General features: G+C 37.8%; 1 protein-coding gene across 1 annotated transcript in view; it reads left to right on the top strand.

Annotated features, from left to right (window-relative positions):
- epas1b (endothelial PAS domain protein 1b) overlaps positions 1-18,568 on the top strand; it is a 49,057-nt gene that overhangs the window by 22,666 nt on the left and 7,823 nt on the right. The window contains exons 3-9 of the mRNA XM_084092256.1: positions 393-544; positions 1,495-1,579; positions 4,757-4,869; positions 4,952-5,154; positions 10,312-10,418; positions 17,425-17,572; positions 18,096-18,304. Of these exons, the coding sequence (XP_083948382.1) occupies positions 393-544; positions 1,495-1,579; positions 4,757-4,869; positions 4,952-5,154; positions 10,312-10,418; positions 17,425-17,572; positions 18,096-18,304 (1,017 nt within the window). The remainder of the gene's footprint in view (positions 1-392; positions 545-1,494; positions 1,580-4,756; positions 4,870-4,951; positions 5,155-10,311; positions 10,419-17,424; positions 17,573-18,095; positions 18,305-18,568) is intronic.

Raw genomic sequence — 18,568 nt, 5'->3', positions numbered from 1 at the left:
TGTGTGTGTGTGTGTGTGTGTGTGTGTGTGTGTGTGTGTGTGTGTGTGTGTGTGTGTGTGTGTGTGTGTGTGTGTGTGTGTGTGTGTGTGTGTGTGTGTGTGTGTGTGTGTGTGTGTGTGTGTGTGTGTGTGTGTGTGTGTGTGTGTGTGTGTGTGTGTGTGTGTGTGTGTGTGTGTGTGTGTGTGTGTGTGTGTGTGTGTGGAGCTGAGGGCAGTGACAGAAGGGAGGTCAGTGTTGTTGGGTGGGTTCAGAGTAGCAGGATGAAGTTGCTGTTGTTTATTTTGGACGTCGGTCAGCCAGGGATTTAAGAGCCAGAGCAAGACTAGCGATTGTGCACACACTCACATACGCACATGCATTCTGAAACACTTGTGTTTGTGCCGTGTTGCAGGCTGCGTTCCTGCCACAGAGACGACAGATGTAGACAGACTGATGGACAGTTGGTATCTGAAGTCACTGGGCGGCTTCATTACTGTGGTAACATCAGACGGAGACATGATCTTCTTATCAGAGAACATCAACAAATTCATGGGTCTCACACAGGTGAGTATCAGAGGCCCAGCAATGCATAATCACGTTTAATCACGTTATTATTAGCTGTTTGTCTGTTGAGCATTCATTTCCACTGGGTTCAATTAATCTTAGGCAGACGAGATGCCATTATTAACCACAGCACAAGCCCGTTTCCTTCCAGCACTGTATTGGAGGAAGGATGTGTCACTTTTTCGGACCTTTACAGAAGCTCTGGGATTTATCTTCTGGCTGCCAATTGCTTCCTTACACATGGCTGCTGTTTTGTAGAACTGTGGCCTGTTATCTATTTGTTATCAGATAAATGACCATTATAAAAAAAGATCAAAGATCCATAATGTTTGTGAATCTTACAAAACTTGTCAAGAACATGTACAGGTCATATTTCACCACAAAATATAAATACATATGTAAAACTAGCAATTCTCAGTACTGTAAAATACAAAGTGGTATATTATGTAAAAATAGTGTACATTATGTCCGTATTTGTTTTAGAGTTTTTAATTTATTCTTAAATATGTTATTGTATTACAGTATATTTTACTGTTATAATATAAAACATTTACTGTACTATAGTAAAAACAAACTAAATTAGAATCAACCTTGAAAATAATGGTAATTACAAGAAGTGTTAAGATATTTTGAGGCAAAAGGTCATTAAAATAATCTAAATAATGAATCACTGAGTCTGAAGTAGGCTTAATTTTCTTTATGCAAAATATAATTCATGTTGTATACACTGCTGTAATTTCTTTCTGTAATTTTTTGTAATTTGTACATTTCTAAAAGCAATATAAAAGTCTTTAGTGCCACTTTTGATCACTTTAATATGCCCTTTATGCTGAATAAAAGTATTAATTTCTCTCAAACAAAAAATGCGACCCCAGACTTATATAACAGTGGTGTTATATAATGAGAGCTTTCATGAGATTTACCCATCATCAGCATGTCTTTCTCTGTAGGTGGAACTAACAGGGCACAGCATCTTTGATTTCACTCACCCCTGTGACCATGAAGAGATCCGCGAGAACCTCAGCCTCAAAGCCGGTATGTCACTTTTCTTTATTCAGCCTCACTAGTTTCAAATCCTGCTGTATGTACAGTATGTTTTTCATGACCCTGTTTGTTCCAAAGTTTGATTAAACCATTCAAATATGAGGAAAATATTCTATATTTTTTAAATATTCTAACATGAGTGAAGATCAAAACACTTAACTTGGTTAAGGTATTATTATTACAAAATTATTTGGCAAAAAAGGCAAACTACAGCTCCAGGTTTTCTTTTACTATGCAAAAACATTGACAACAACATAATGAGTTATTAATATTTCGTTGGTTCTGTCTTGTTTTTGCATGCGTTTATCATTTCTTTGTATGACAGCCTGACCAAAAATTATGTCTGCACTATTTGGCACGTTTCATTGCGTTATCACAAATATAACAATTGACTCCAAGAGCAACTGCGCAATATCAGCCAGTCAAATAGAAGAAGATAAGTGGAGTGATATGGAGAAGTCCGCCCATATACAGGCCCTGACAAAAAATCTGTTACATTTCTGTGATGTTTTCATGGAAAAATCTGCATGGTAAAATGTGTTACTCGGAACTAGAAACATGATCCGTTTAGCCAAAATAGTTCTTCAATGAACACATGCAGATGAGTAGAACTTTTGAGAGAGACGGAGATGGCAGAAATGTACATTGACTGTGTGTAAATCGCAAGTTTTTAGAATTTTCAGTTTGTCTTTTCACTCAGTGAGAAGACCATGTTCGGTTGAGCAGTGTCATTTTCCTTTAAGATACTATTATAGTTTTTATTAATAGTTTGAATTAGTTTTAATTTTTTGTATATTTTTCATTTAGGTGAATTTTTTATAGTTTTGTTTTAGTTTTTTAGTGTCTACAGTTTTTGTTCATTTTTTTTTATTTCAGTTTTAGTAATTTTGTGTGTGTATATATGTATATTTTTCCCAGTTAACATTGATTTTATTTAACTTTTTTTTTTAAGTTTTAGTTTTAGCTTTAGTACCCCTGCTGTTGAGTCCATTTCACATTTTATTTCACATTTCACCAAAGTAAGTTTATTGATACATTTATTCGTTTTGAATGGACTTTGGTGCAGTTCGCTGGTGCTGGAAAACCGCATTCACACCAACCAAACAGACCAAACTCTAAATTACCAACCAAAAGCTCTAGTGTGAAAACTTCCAACATTTCAGAGCATAGTTTAGCATGACCTCTGTGTGTAACATCTACTTCACATGCTTTCTTATGGGCTTTTCTCCTTTACGTGTAAAACCACTTTAGTTCAAATCATCTTAGAGGAAGAGGAGCTGGAGCGAGTTGAACATATGTGCCTCTCAAGAAACTTTCTTATCGCTTCTATAAACAGACTTTCAGAAATACAAAAACAAGTATGTAAAGGCCTAATGTAAAGAAAACACATAGCTTCATAGGAGAGGATTAGCTATGTGAAGAAAAAACAATCATGCCTTCAAAAAACAGACCCACAACCCCTTCCCCTTTTATTCTGTGTATCCTTTATTTGACCTCCACACTTTCATACCCCTCTCTGCATGCTACTTTCAACATCTCTCCTCTGTTAAGGTCAAGTTTCATTGTGCTTTTTCAGGTGTTTGCCACCTTCACTATGATGAAACTTTGCAGCACGTCGCTCCTTCTCGTTTGAGTTGTTGGTCGAGCTGTTGAGAATGTCATGTGGTCGCGTGTGGTTAAACCAAGACCCTCTTTATCAGCAGCTGTTGATGAATGATTGACCAGCGGTGGAACTCTGACCTCATGGTGTCTCTGACTTTGTCGTTAAGGCTGAACTCATGGGCTTTGAAATATCTAGAGATTTCAATGGATAATAGATATTTTTTATAGATATGTAAAGGGATGGTTCACCCAAAACTGAAAATCAGTCATCATTTACTCCCCCTTATGTCATTCCAAACCTGTATGACTTTCTCTCTTCTGTGGAACACAGTGTTTCTTGGGGTTAGTTTATCTATTTTTTTTAATTCTGTTATTTCCATCAGTTCCAAACCCATAAGACTTTGGGTAATCTACGAAACACAATTTAAGATATTTTAAAGGTGTCATCGGATGCCCATTTTCCACAAGTTGGTATGAGTCTTTAGGGTCTTCATGTAAAGTTTGTAACATACTTTGGTTAAAATTTCTCAACGGTTGTGTAAAATAACCCCCTTTTTACCTCCTGTCGACACAAGACACAAAGTGCTGCCTTGGCAGACAGTATACAGATGGCTGAGGGGGAAATATGCTAATACGGGACAGTCTGTCAGCGGTTGTGGGTGGAGCATGAGCAATATGACATCATATTGCTCAGAAAATCCAAACGGCTTGATTTATTGAGTGTTTAGACATTGTGAGGATTTTAAAAAAAAAGGAGTGAATGGATTTTTTTCATTGTGTCCACACACTGCAAAGACACATTTATATGCAAACACCATATAAAAGTGAATTTTGCATCTGATGACCCCTTTAATGAAACCTGAGAGGTTTCTGTCCTTCCATTAAAAGATCCTATAATGTCAATCGGTTTAATCCAAGCTTTGTAATCCAAAAGGTAATAAAGTCGTCGTAAATAAAAGTCTAAATGAAATCTGTTCATCATACAAACTGATTGTATCTCTCTTCACAAGACTTGGATTTAACCACTTAATCCATATGTGCTAGGCGATTGTCCATATGATTGTTTGTAGGACTGTATGATTTATGGTGAAGCGCCCTTGAGCTCAGGAAAGACGCTATATAAATTAAACATTATTAACTATGTTTGGATTTAGCTTACAAATTTATTTGTATAAAAGCGATAATATCAAAAGCCGAAAGTGTTTTGGAATTTGAGAACCCGAAAAACTAAATATTTCTGCTGAGTTTAAGCTTCTGTATGCACACAAGAAGAATGCTAGGAATGTTTCCCTGGTATTTTAAGCCCATTTCTAACCTAAGTGTGGGTCTGTGTGTGTGTGTGTGTGATTTTCGGAACAAATTTGTGACCAAAAACCTCCCCATTTGTAAAACTGGTTTACAAATGAAGTAATTAAAGGTTTTTTAAAAATGCAGAAAGTTTTATGTGATGGGTAGGGTTACTATAAGGGGATAGAATATACAGTTTGTACAATATAAAACCCATTACGTCTGTGGAATGTCCCCATTTAGAAAGCTAAGTAAACGTCTGTGTGTGTTAATCTGCAGGCATGGGAAAGAAAGGCAAGGAGCTGAACACTGAGAGGGATTTCTTCATGAGAATGAAATGCACAGTCACGAATCGTGGGCGTACAGTCAACCTCAAGTCAGCCGGCTGGAAGGTGAATAACTTCTCTTTTAGGACAAGCGCTGGCCTGGAGTCAGGCTTTTTGTAAGACATAAAGATAATGGTTGTTCTTGCAGGTCCTGCACTGCACAGGGCACCTGAAGGTGTGTAACAGCTGTCCCACACGAGTGCTCTGTGGTTTTAAAGAGCCGCCGCTCACCTGTGTGGTCATGATGTGCGAGCCCATTGCCCATCCATCAAACATCGACACACCGCTAGACAGCAAGGCGTTTCTGAGCCGCCACAGCATGGACATGAAGTTTACTTACTGTGATGACAGGTAACTCCCCTCTTCAAACACACAAACCTGCATTCTTGGAGTACATGTGCAGTTTGAGTAAATTGTGTCCAATTGACATTGGAGTCACTCATTAATGCTAAACATAAACACATTGGGCCCTTATTTTAACGATCTAAGTGCATGGTCTAAAGCGCAGGGCGCAAGTGCACTTAGGGGTGTCAGAATCCACTTTTGCTAGTTTAACGACGGGAAAAATGGTCGGTGCGTTCGGCGCATGGTCTAAAGGGGTTGTCCCTATTCTCTTAATGAGTAATGGGTTTGTTTTGGGCGTAACGTGAAATAAACCAAGCAGAGTCGCATCTCCCATTCCCTTTAAAAGCCAGTTGCGTTGTGGACCCGCCTATAGGCGCATATTACTAATTCACCCTTTAAATAACAAAAACAAATATTGCGCCATTGACTTTAGACCAGGTTTTTGTTGGTCAATGGCGCAGTCTATTTCAGTTGCCTCAAAATAACAACACGCCAACACACCTCATTTTCAGACCAGCATGTCGCCCATGGGCGAATAAATGGGCGCAAATGCATTTGCTATTTAAATTACGTGGCGCAGGACGTGAAACTGGTAACTGCGTTAGGCTGAAACTAGCAGAAAACACTTGCGTCGCACCTGGCGCTGCATTGCACAGGGTTTATGATAGGGCCCAATTCCTGTTAATGACAGGACATTATTTTCTGATGTTACACACCATCAATAAAGGGTACTCTTAAGATAAAAAAAAGTTCTAGCATAAAATTGCCTAGCAATTAATATTAGCATTTAACATTAAATAAACAATTTAGTAAATGTATGTGCTTTTGTCTTTTTTTTTTGTTATATAATATAAATGAATGAATGAATGAATGAATGAATGAATGAATAGTTTTTATTATTGTGTCTTGCATACTACTGTATGCCCAGCCCTAATGGGCTTGTAAGACACCAATACCACCAACAAAAAACCAGTTGTCAGACAGTAGGCACAACATACATGAACTTATTTAAATAAACAAGTCTGCCGCCGCATCCAGGCTTTACAAACAAAAGTAGCCAATTTAGACACATTAAAATTAAACAACCATTGCATCTTGTCGTCATCACTAATCCAGAACACGTCAGGCTTTTTAACAAACAATTCACCAAATAATACATTTCTAAAATCATCGTAACATGGGCAATATAACACAAAATGAGTTTCATTTTCAACCTCTCCTAACTCACACAGTCTACAGAGTCTGTCCTCTTCAGGAGTTTGAGTGAACCTACCAGTTTCTAAAGCCAAGGGAAGGATGCCAGTTCGCAAGCTGAGCTACCAAAGATCGTTGGTTCCTTGTCAAATGTGCCTTTACATACAACTCTGTTTCATATACATCTTTAATTTGGAAGTAAGTCCTTAGCTTTGGCTTAGCCATAATCCCAATCAGCCATTTATGTTTAAAATTTGATCAGAAATTTATGTTTAAATCAATTTGGATCTGATGTTATTGACGCTACAAGGCAAATAATTACAGAATACGTACTGGAGTTGTACATCAGCAAAAACAGTCTGGAGCTCTGCAGCCCAGGGGGACTTACTCTTACTCCACAGAAAAACTTTTTTTGTTACTCTATTTTCAGGCAGATTAATAAGTCGATTCCACAGTCTTACCATTTCACATTTCCTTTGGACTGAACCAGGAACCCAGCCCATATCACCCAGCGCTGCCAGCACTGGGACAAACTTATGAACCCCCAAGAAGCAGCGGATTGCACGATTTTCTACAGCATTCAAGGCTGGGCTCGCACGGCCCCCCACACACCAGCAGCATAGTTTAACACAGGGGACACACAGGCAGCATACAACTGGGAGAACGTACCATAACCAAGATCTTTACAGATTTTTAACTTGTTTATCACAGAACCCAGGGCTCTACTGGCTGCAGCAGCTAGGATTTTAACTCCTCTGTCAAACAACATAAATTCATCAAATACAAATCCTAAATACTTATACTGGGTTGCATACTCAAGAACGGTATTACCAAAAGTAAAAACTTTTGTACTTCGTAGAGTAACACCCTTCCTGAAGTGCATAATTTGCGTCTCCATCTACAGCACCAATTTTGTAAAACATGTAACATTTTCTGTAAATCCTCTTCATTTTCAGCCAGTAACGCTACATCATCAGCATAGAGCAGAATGCCAACAATGACACCGTCTAGGCGCACCCCTAAGTTTAGATGTTTAATTTCAAGAGCCAAATCATTTATGAACAGAGAGAACAGGCTTGGAGACAAAATATCCCCCTGTTTTACACCAAAGGGAATACGAAACCACTCAGTCTGCTCATCGTTCACCTGAACACATCCCACACAGTCTGCATACAGGGACATTAATGCCCAGTAAAACTTCCCATCAACCCCTGCCTGGAGAAGCTTCAAACTTAACAAATCCCTATTCACCCAGTCAAAAGCCTTTTTAAAGTCCACAAAAGCATATGCCTAAGATGTGAGGACTTTAACACCTCATTTGGAATTTGAAATATATATATCAAATCAAATCAAATCAAGTATATTTGTATAGCGCTTTTCACAATACAGATTGTATCAAAGCAGCTTCACAGTATTAAATTAAAATAAAATAATACAACAAGGTTTGTTTCTAGTGGAATTTATTGATTGATAAAATAAAATAAAATATCCCCAAAATATCCCCCCCCCCAAAAAAAAACAAAAAAAAAAACAATTATATATATAATTATATAATTGTTTTTTTTGTTTGTTTTTTTTTTGGGGGGGGGATATTTTATAATATAATATAATATTATATATATATTATATATTATTATATATATATACATATATATATTATAAAATATCCCCCCCCAAAAAAAAAAATATATCTCTTTTTATCTTAAATTTGACTTCAACTTAAGCTTAAACTTTATTTCAGTTAGTTGCCAAGGTAATTGTGGTTTTAGGTTTTTCATCTTCATGTTTTATTCTATTTCAGCTTTATTTTAATTAATGAAAAGGATTTTTGATTGATTTGTTTTAGTTAGCAATAACAACACTAGTAGGATGAAAAATTCTTTACAACAAATTATGTATTAATAAAAAGTCCACCCATACGTACCATGAGCCTAAATATAAAGGTCACCATCTGCAGCAGGACAAATATGTAAATGGGCACAAAGCGAAACACTTAATTGGCCAAGTTAAATGCGGTTGACACTCCAGGCCCGAGCATGTGTCGTCGTGGAAATGTTTGACTGGAATGTCGTGGAAATGTTTACACCGTTACATTTCATCCTGACTCTTCCGACAATTAACTCACTTCCCTACACAGTACACACATAGTTCAAAGTGTTTGCCGTCATGTTTTCTGTGATTAATGCCCCGCCAAATATCACAACGCCAGACCACAACGCTAAACCTGCTTCCCTGCTGATGAAGTTAACAGAGAGAGGCACTAAGGGATCTTACGAATGGGTGCCAAAAATATAGTGCCATGTAATTGGCCTGAATACATGTTGGATAATGGACTGTTTGTCTGCAAAGCTTACATAAGGGAATGGAAAAAAAACTGGAAAAACAGCATTTTATTAAAGACCAGATTTGACATGTATAATGGACGTAATGATTGGTTAAATGTTGAAAAGTTCCATAGTAGCAGTCCCTGCTTCCTAGAAGAGCTCTGACTTATGTCACCTTCAGAATAAGAGAAAAGTAGAGTAATTTCACTTACTCAACCACATATCCAGTGGTAATTATGGTCATTATTATGATGTCAGCGAACACAAATTTAGAGAAGATTGGTCTGAAACATGGTTATTTCAATTTTGGAACACAGCGTCTAGGGAAAGATGAGTCCAAGGCCTTCATTAAACAACCTATTTGTTGCATTTCAAAATAGCTTTAAAACTATTTTTCCCATTTTTCTCATGGATGATGAAAAAAAACACCTGTTTTTGTGTAGGTGCCTGTGTCTGTGTGTGTGTCTGTCCCTGTATCCGTGTGTGTGTGTGTGTGTGTGTGTGTGTGTGTCTCTTTTGCCTCATCAGCTCAGAGGCGGTTAGTTCAATGACAGGAGAATAGAGGGCTCTTTAATGAACAGAAGCCTGCAGACACACTCATGCATACGGAGTCAGTGACCTGCAGCTGTCTGGCATTATGTAACTTCAGTACAAGGATCAGCTCAATACACCAAACGCACACTTTCATAACCAAATAATACCCATCACATTCATTACACACAATCACACATTGCCTTGTGCTCTTGATTAAAGAGTAAAAATGACTTAAACCATGAAGAGGAAAATGTTATGTAAAAATAATAAAAAAAAATTGGAAGAAATGAATGAGCCATTATTTTTTAATAACTAATACATTATTATTATAAAACGGTTTAATAAAATATAAAAGTGTTATTTCAATGTAGCACTTTTTTCATTAATGAAACGTGTGGTTGTGTGTGTTTATTATCAGCAATAAGTGTGGCTTATCAAACAATTGTCAGAACTATTGATTTTGTTAACAATAAATATATTTATTATATTAATAATTAGTACATTCATAAAGATGTTAGTACAGAGCTAATTTTTCCTTCACTAGGTCTAATTTAATTTGTAAAGTGTAAAATGTTCATTATGAATTTTTTCTCCATATACAGTTCTGTCATATGCATAGTATCCTTTAATATAAAGATATATTAAATATTTGGTAACACTTTATTTTACAGTGTCCTTGTTACATATGTTACATGTACTGTAATAACATAGTAATAACAGTAAATTATGCATAATTGCATGCAACTAACCCTCAACCAAACCCTAATCCTACCCTAACCCTATAGTAAGTACATGTAGTTAATTATTATTACTCAGTACTTAAATATATAATTACTCTGTAACAATGTCACCTTAAAATAAAGTGTAACCAAATATTTCATATATATGTGATTTCTCATTAATTCTAATTATTCACCCTCAGTAAACACTAGGTCTCTGAAAACTCAGCCAAACAAATCACATGAAATGGATCATTATTAAATTGGCTTAAAACGTACTAATCTTGTACAGATCAAAGAAAATAACTGAGAGCTTTAGAACAATTATGTGTGTGTGTGTGTGTGTGTGTGTTAATGTCTGTGTTAATATTAGTTGCCTCTCACTTTTCCAGAGTTACTGAGTTGATGGGTTACAGCCCTGAAGATCTTCTCGGTCGATCTGCATATGACTTCTACCACGCTCTGGACTCCGACAACGTCACCAAAAGCCACCAGAACCGTATGTGTCATTCATTTCCCCCTTCAGCACTTCAGCTTCTGTTAAACTGTAAAACTACAAACTTTTTTTCACTAGTTCACACTTCAAGTAGGTGTTATTGGGATATAATCGAACACATTTAAGAAAAGAAAATCACATGCACATGTTTAATTTTATGACTGCTACAAAACACAAACACTCCTAACATTGCCTTGCCATTGCGTGCATCAAACGATGCCATGTGAGCGAACCGGGGAAGAGGATTAGAGAGTGTGGTTAGAAAGCAAGAGCTTCTAAGAAAGAGCAGCGGATCAGGTCAGCGCAAGTGGTGAGGTTTGCATTCCCAAGGTTTACTGTTTCAACCCTTTAACACAGAACAAGTCAATATTAAACCACTGTGTGTAACTGCTATCTGATATCTGAAACTTCACAGCAACATGTCTATACAGTATATGTACAGTACTTACACGTATGCAGACACATGCAAGTACACATTTGCACTCTCTATATCGCTCCTGAATGCATAAAGCTATTGACCTCTTTTCCCCAGTGGTTTCATAATACTCTGAATCCCATTCATTGTCCATTGTATAATTATTCATTTGTTGAAAAACAATTTATTCAGAATACCATGCATAAAATGTCCCTACTACATGACAGATAGTCTCTGTGTCCTAGACTCTCTAAAAAGAAAAAAGGGGGAGGCAGCCCACACTTTTTAGTTTTGTACATTCATAAAATATTTAGTTTAAAGAAAATTATACTTTATTCAGCAAGAATACATTAAATTGATCAAAAGTGAAAGTAAAGACATTCATAGACATTGTGTAGCCCCGACCCTTTTCAGCGCTGCGTTCGTTGTGTTCTGTCTTCCAGCTTGTATTTCCACAACATGAAGGTAAGATCTTACGGATTTATGAATGAACTGTTTGTTTTGAAATCTTCCCGGTCTGCTGACATTTGACATCCGCTTCAAACTTGACAATGCTCATGATAACTTTCATTAACTCTACAATAAGTAAATTCTCTTCGACACCTATGCCATAAATATAATGAGCTACCCCATAAACAGAAGTTCAAACACAACATTCTAAAGATGGCTGCTCACTTATTTCTCTGGCGTATATGGTCAATAGATTTCTATTCTAAATGCTGTTCTTTTGAGCTTTCTATTTTATCACAGTTTCCACAAAAATATTAATCAGCACAAAGATTCTGTCATGAAACTCTGGATGCCAAATGCTGATAGGTCCTAAACTCAATCTCCTTGCAATCACATTAATTGTTTCCTGCTGTATCAGCAGCCAATGAGCTTGCTGTTCAACTTTCAGAAACCCTCCACCTTCCCCAGCTCCACCTGTATAGATCGTTCTGAGTGTGCAGTCAAATAAACAATGTCATCAACAAAAAAAACGTAATTCTAAATGTTTTGCTAATGCAAGACTTTTATTTTGAAAGACTTCCGTGAAAGCGGTTGACACTTCTGTCAGATAGCCTGAGAAAAATGCGTTGTACTGATTCAGTAGCTGCTGTCAGATGAGATGTTGTCAGAGTATATGTCAGTGTCATTATTCTAACGTTATTTTCATAGCTTGTTATGAAATAAAAAGTCTCTCACTTCAGAAAAAATAACATTTCTGTCCAATCAGCTTTTATAGTACTCTAGTAGCGCACACACTTCAATTGCATGCGCAAATGCGGCGGCGTGCGCTGTATATCACTTCACTCTATACAGTGGGGAGAACAAGTATTTGGTACACTGCCGATTTGGCAGGTTTTCCTACTTGCAAAGCATGTAGAGGTCTGTCATTTTTATCATAGGTACACTTCAACTGTGAGAGAGAGAATCTAAAACAAAAATCCAGAAAATCACATTGTATGATTTTTAAATAATTAATTTGCATTTTGTTGCATGACATAAGTATTTGATCACCTACCAACCAGTAAGAATTCCGGCTCTCACAGACCTGTTAGTTTTTCTTTAATAAGCCCTCCTGTTCTCCACTCATTACCTGTATTAACTGCACCTGTTTGAACTTGTTACCTGTATAAAAGACACCTGTCCACACACTCAATCAAACAGATTCCAACCTCTCCACAATGGCCAAGACCAGAGAGCTGTGTAAGGACATCAGGGATAAAATTGTAGACCTGCACAAGGCTGGGATGGGCTACAGGAAAATAGGCAAGCAGCTTGGTGAGAAGGCAACAACTGTTAGCGCAATTATTAGAAAATGGAAGAAGTTCAAGATGACGGTCAATCTCCCTCGGTCTGGGGCAGCATGCAAGATCTCACCTCGTGGGGTATCAATGATCATGAGGAAGGTGAGGGATCAGCCCAGAACTACACGGCAGGACCTGGTCTGTGACCTGAAGAGAGCTGGGACCACAGTCTCAAAGAAAACCATTAGTAAGACACTACGCCGTCATGGATTAAAATCCTGCAGCGCACACAAGGTCCCCCTGCTCAAGCCAGCGCATGTCCAGGCCCGTCTGAAGTTTGCCAATGACCATCTGGATGATCCAGAGGAGGAATGGGAGAAGGTCATGTGGTCTGATGAGTCAAAAATAGAGCTTTTTTGTCTAAACTCCACTCGCCGTGTTTGGAGAAAGAAGGATGAGTACAACCCCAAGAACACCATCCCAACCGTGAAGCATGGAGGTGGAAACATCATTCTTTGGGGATGCTTTTCTGCAAAGGGGACAGGACGACTGCACCGTATCGAGGGGAGGATGAATGGGGCCATGAATCGCAAGATCTTGGCCAACAACCTCCTTCCCTCAGTAAGAGCATTGAAGATGTGTCGTGGCTGGGTCGTCCAGCATGACAACGACCCGAAACACACAGCCAGGGCAACTAAGGAGTGGCTCCGTAAGAAGCATCTCAAGGTCCTGGAGTGGCCTAGCCAGTTTCCAGACCTGAACCCAATAGAAAATCTTTGGAGGGAGCTGAAAGTCCTTATTGCCCAGCGACAGCCCCGAAACCTGAAGGATCTGGAGAAGGTCTGTATGGAGGAGTGGGCCAAAATCCCTGCTGCAGTGTGTGCAAACCTGGTCAAGAACTACAGGAAACGTATGATCTCTGTAGTTGCAAACAAAGGTTTCTGTACCAAATATTAAGTTCTGATTTTCTGATGTATCAAATACTTATGTCATGCAATAAAATGCAAATTAATTACTTAAATCATACAATGTGATTTTCTGGATTTTTGTTTTAGATTCCGTCACTCACAGTTGAAGAGTACCTATGATAAAAATACAGACTTCTACATGCTTTGTAAGTGGGAAAACCTGCAAAATCGGCAGTGTATCAAATACTTGTTCTCCCCACTGTATAAAGTGCAAAAAAAAACTACGAACATGCATCGTCGTAGTTATGCTGTCATTTAGAAAGTCACAAAATAACAATACCAATAAATCACATTACTGGTACGCCATGTGTTAGCTGAGAAGGATTTGCATGCAGAAATGATGTTCATTGTATTCATCAGCAGCAGTTTCCATGTTTCATTAACAGTTAATTTTGGTATTGTGTTCACCATGGGCATCTGTTGTTTCCATAACTCCAAAAAATTATTTTCACTTTGGGTTATTTTGTAAATTTTTAAATGACTATGGTGGCTCATACCAACTTACTAACACTGTATTAACAAAAACTAGTTTGAAATTGCTATTTAATAGTCTTACCTTATAGACCTACTGTTTATTCATGAGTAGCATTACTCATATTCTTACAATTGATGTGCATGTTAAGTCAAGGGGGACGGGGGTGTGTGTGTGTGGGTGTGTGGGTGTGTGTGTGTGTGAACAATTTTTGTGAAAAATTTGCTTTTTTTTTAAAACAAATTGATTTAAATAGCCCTATAAATTTCTAAAAAGTGGGTCGCAGCTTGATGACCATGGGAACATGTGGGTCCCATGGCCAAACCAGTTGAGAACCACTGCTTTATTGTACAGCAGCAGCATGTCTTACTTGCTCACATCAGTGTGTCATGTATGTGTTGGCAGTATCAAGTCCTGTACTTGCTCGAAATAATCAACAGCAGCAGCGTAGACCTATTCCGCCAAGACCAAACATTTTAATATTGTCATATCTATTACCATGCCAAACACTCAGTTGTCATGACCGGAATATGTATGTATGCATGTATGTACTGTTTGTATATATTATATTATATTATATTATATTATATTATATTATATTATATTATATTATATTATATTATATTATATTATATTATATTATATTATATTATATTATATTATATTATCATAATACATACAACATATACATCAGCCACAGTTACTCATCTCTCGTCTTTTTACCATCAACCTGCTGCCTGCACCTAATTGCCTTTTAAGCTTTCATTTATCTCTCTCTTTCTTGCTAAGCAGAGGTGAAACCTAATATCTATTGACGTTCACAAACAGACTGTCCGCACACAGCAAACAACGAGATATATACCCCCACCCACCCCCCGAATCAAATTGCATTTCAGACAAATTGCATTTCGCATACATGTTTGAGTTATGAATACGATTCAAAAGAGCCTTATTGGATTGGCTCTATTAAGGATGACCGTAGCAGCCATTAGGACATCTTGAACCCCATTAGGAGTGACAGAGGAGATAAGAACACAGCAGTAGGCAGCTACGGTACTCCTCAGCCTGGCCAGGTGTCCCAGATTGCTCCATAATCAGATGCTGGATGTGGAGTGGCTTCTGTCCACCGTGACGTTAACATGTAATTAGAGTCTTTTCAAAGTGTGTAGAGGAGAAAAAAAGTGTTGATCTGGATTAGGCTTGTTGAGAGGAAGAAAGTGGGGCTGCCTCGTGACTGTGAGTTTCAATCCAGCACTTATTTGTCTCTTTCTTTTCTCACCAGAGCTCAGTTGCAACACTTGAACTTTCTAAGAGCTTCTATCATTTATCAAACAACTAGGAAAAAAACAACCATTCCCATACATGAAGACACAGTCTTAAGAATTGTATACTTTTCAGAAAGGAAATGCATATACATTTAGAAGCGCTCTTCATACAGGGTGACGGTTCTGGATTTTCTGTTACTCTCTCCCATTCACTTTTGAGAGAAATTTTGCTCTGATTTTGTCGTCATAAAATTTGCCTCTGGTAGCATCTACATTTTTGCCTGTAAAAAACAAAGAATGACTAACCAAAAATTATTAAAATGAAGAGTTAAAAAATGTAAATAAGTAAAAATATGTAAAATAAGTCTCTGTGTGTGAAGTTTTAGCTAAAAATACCCCACAGATAATTTTTCATAGCATGTTAACTCTTTCCCCACCAGCGTTTATTAAAAAAAATCATTTTCATAAAATGTTCATGGCCCTCAGAATATTTTGTTTTATAAATATCTGAACATGCAACACTTTAATGTGGGTAAATTTCATACAAAAAAAAAAACGAGAAAATTGCGTTTTTAAAAGAAATCATATTCAGAAAGATCATCAAAACACAGATGGAGTAGACTGAGTACATCAACTCCCCTAATGCTTGCACAGTCCTATAGCTCATCCTGGGTCGACATTTCATTCAGTAACATTTTAATTTAAATGCGGTTTACTGTTTCTTTTACGTATGCATATGATTACATATGAGATCGCCTGTTTCTGCATCATCTTCGCATGTGTTTTGATCAGGAGATTCAGTACTCTTTAAGAAGATACGTCATAGCACCACTAGCGTATAACAGTGAAAACACGGAAAGCCGAAAAATTCATGAATGGTGGATGGTTTCCCCGTCAATGGCGGGGAACGGCAAATTCCGCCGTTTATGTGCGTGTCCCTTTAAATGCAAATGAGCTAGTGCTCCCGGTCCCCTTTCAAGAAGAGGGCGGAGCCTCAAGACCTCATTCTCTGGCATACCGGCAACAACAAAACAGGACAATCTCACACACTGAAAATTGTAGAAACTCTCAGTAGCGGTGTTCAGCCTTATATGTTCAGTCATCTGACTGTACTGTGCATAATAATTGCGTGTTTATAAATTACGCAGACAGTGAGCATGGCGAGATAAAAATAACGACAGCTCTGGTCTCCTGGTGCCTTCATGTGCTGTCTTAAATGCCATAATTCTCACTTCTGAAATCGTGATTATGAGCTTGTTGCATTAACATAGAAAACAGTTTTTTTGAATTATAATAATATTTCACAATATTACTGTTTTTACTGTATTTTTGATCAAATAAATGCAGCCTTGGTGAGTTAAGAGACTTCTTTCAAAAACATTTGAAAAAAATCGTACTGATGCTTAAATTTTGAACGGTAGTGTACATGTTCCTATTTTTTAACAATAAAAAGGTTGTTTATCTAACAATAAAGATTTTTAAAAAATATGCATGATAATACATTAAAGTTATTGTAGCTTTCCTGTAGCTCAAACAGTAGAGCGTTGGCGCTTGCAACGCCAAGGTCATGGGTACCATGTGTACCTTGAAATGCAATGTAAGTCACTTTGGATAAAAGCGTCTGCCAAATGCACAAATGTAAATGTAAATTTAGTGGGGCCGAGCTTGTTGACTCAAGGACACTTGCCTCTTCTTAGAACCTACAGTACATCTTTTTATGCGACTTCCTTTCCAACCGCGTGTATGAAGTCGCAAAGCTTTCTACGACAACGCTGCCGTCCTGCAGAGCAGTGCAAGCACTGGCCGGGAATGAACCTTATGACCCGAAGCCAATGCTTTCCCACGACAGATCTGGACCAAGTCCAGGGCGAACGTGCCATGGAGACAGACTGTCAAAACTCAGACCAGCAATCCCTCATTGTCTCCGTCTCTCTGTTTGTCCTGTTGCTTATGTTAGCTTTCATTGATGGGTCAGTCTGGCTGTCTGTCCCAGTTTGTTATAGCTACCCAATACCCACTTAGTCATCAGACATGTTGTTTTGGAGATCTCTGAGAAAGCATTTGGAACAGACATGTAATGAAAATGTAATGACATGTAAAGAAAAATGTATGTGTTCTAAAAACGTTTTTTTCATTATCTTCTGCTCTTTCCTCTTTAGTGTGCAGTAAAGGCCAGGCGGTGAGTGGTCAGTACAGGATGTTGGCTAAGAATGGCGGCTATGTGTGGGTGGAGACCCAGGGTACCGTCATCTACAACAGTCGTAACTCCCAGCCCCAGTGCATTGTGTGCGTGAACTACGTGCTGAGGTAAGGCAAAAAAATAAATAAATTGAAAGGTGACAAAGCTTGGGATGTGTTTGTACTGCATCTGCACTTTCTGTTCTCTGGCTAATTGATGCTTGTAATCCAATAGAGGCAAAAAATACAACTTAAAGGGATAGTTCACCCAAAAATAAAAATTACCCCATGATTTACTCACCCTCAAGCCATCCTAGGTGTATGTGACATTCTTCTTTCAGGCGAATACAATCAGAGTTATATTAAAAAATGTCTTGTCCCTTGAGAAGATATACTCTTCCTGGCTTGAAGGTGAGTAAATCATAGGGTAATTTTTATTTTTGGGTGAACTATCCCTTTAAAGGGACGGTTCACCCCAAAATGAAAACTATGAAATATTTTTTTTCTGTGGAACACAAAAGGAGAAAGTTTGATGAATGTTCACACAACCCAAAACTCCTCCTTTCTTACTCAACTTTACTGCTACACTACAATGTTGTATGTATGGTGACACAAAAAGCTATCAACCTTAAATTGTGCTCTCTTTTCATAGTAACGTTGAGGAGAAATCCATGATCTTCTCTATGGACCAGACTGAGTCTCTGTTCAAGCCTCACAACTTGAACAGTTTCTTCAGTCCAAGCAATAGAGCCCTGGGCAGTGATCCAGGTGAAGCTCTCTTCACCAAACTCAAAGAGGAGCCTGAAGAGCTCACCCAGCTGGCACCTACACCCGGTGACACCATCATCTCTCTTGACTTTGGTGAGAACAATATTTTTTTGCAGTTTTGGGTGAATATGGGATTTACAATGGTACCGATATCAGGGAACATGGTGGCAGAAAGCAAATTAGATTTAAGAAATAACATACTGCAGTTTTTTTCTTTTTTTTCCAAAAGTCAAAAAGTAATAACAAAAGATATATTTGCCTACTATTGTTCAGAAGTTTGATGCAAGTTTCATCAAAAGTGACAGTAAAGATATTTATAATGAAAAATTTATATTTCAAATAAATGCTTTTGTTTTG

The sequence above is a fragment of the Abramis brama genome (genome assembly GCF_963993115.1).
Source record: "Abramis brama genome assembly, chromosome: 19".
Taxonomy (NCBI): domain Eukaryota; kingdom Metazoa; phylum Chordata; class Actinopteri; order Cypriniformes; family Leuciscidae; genus Abramis; species Abramis brama.
The sequence above is the reverse complement of the archived record's forward strand: the minus strand, read 5'-3'. Positions and strand labels throughout refer to the sequence as shown.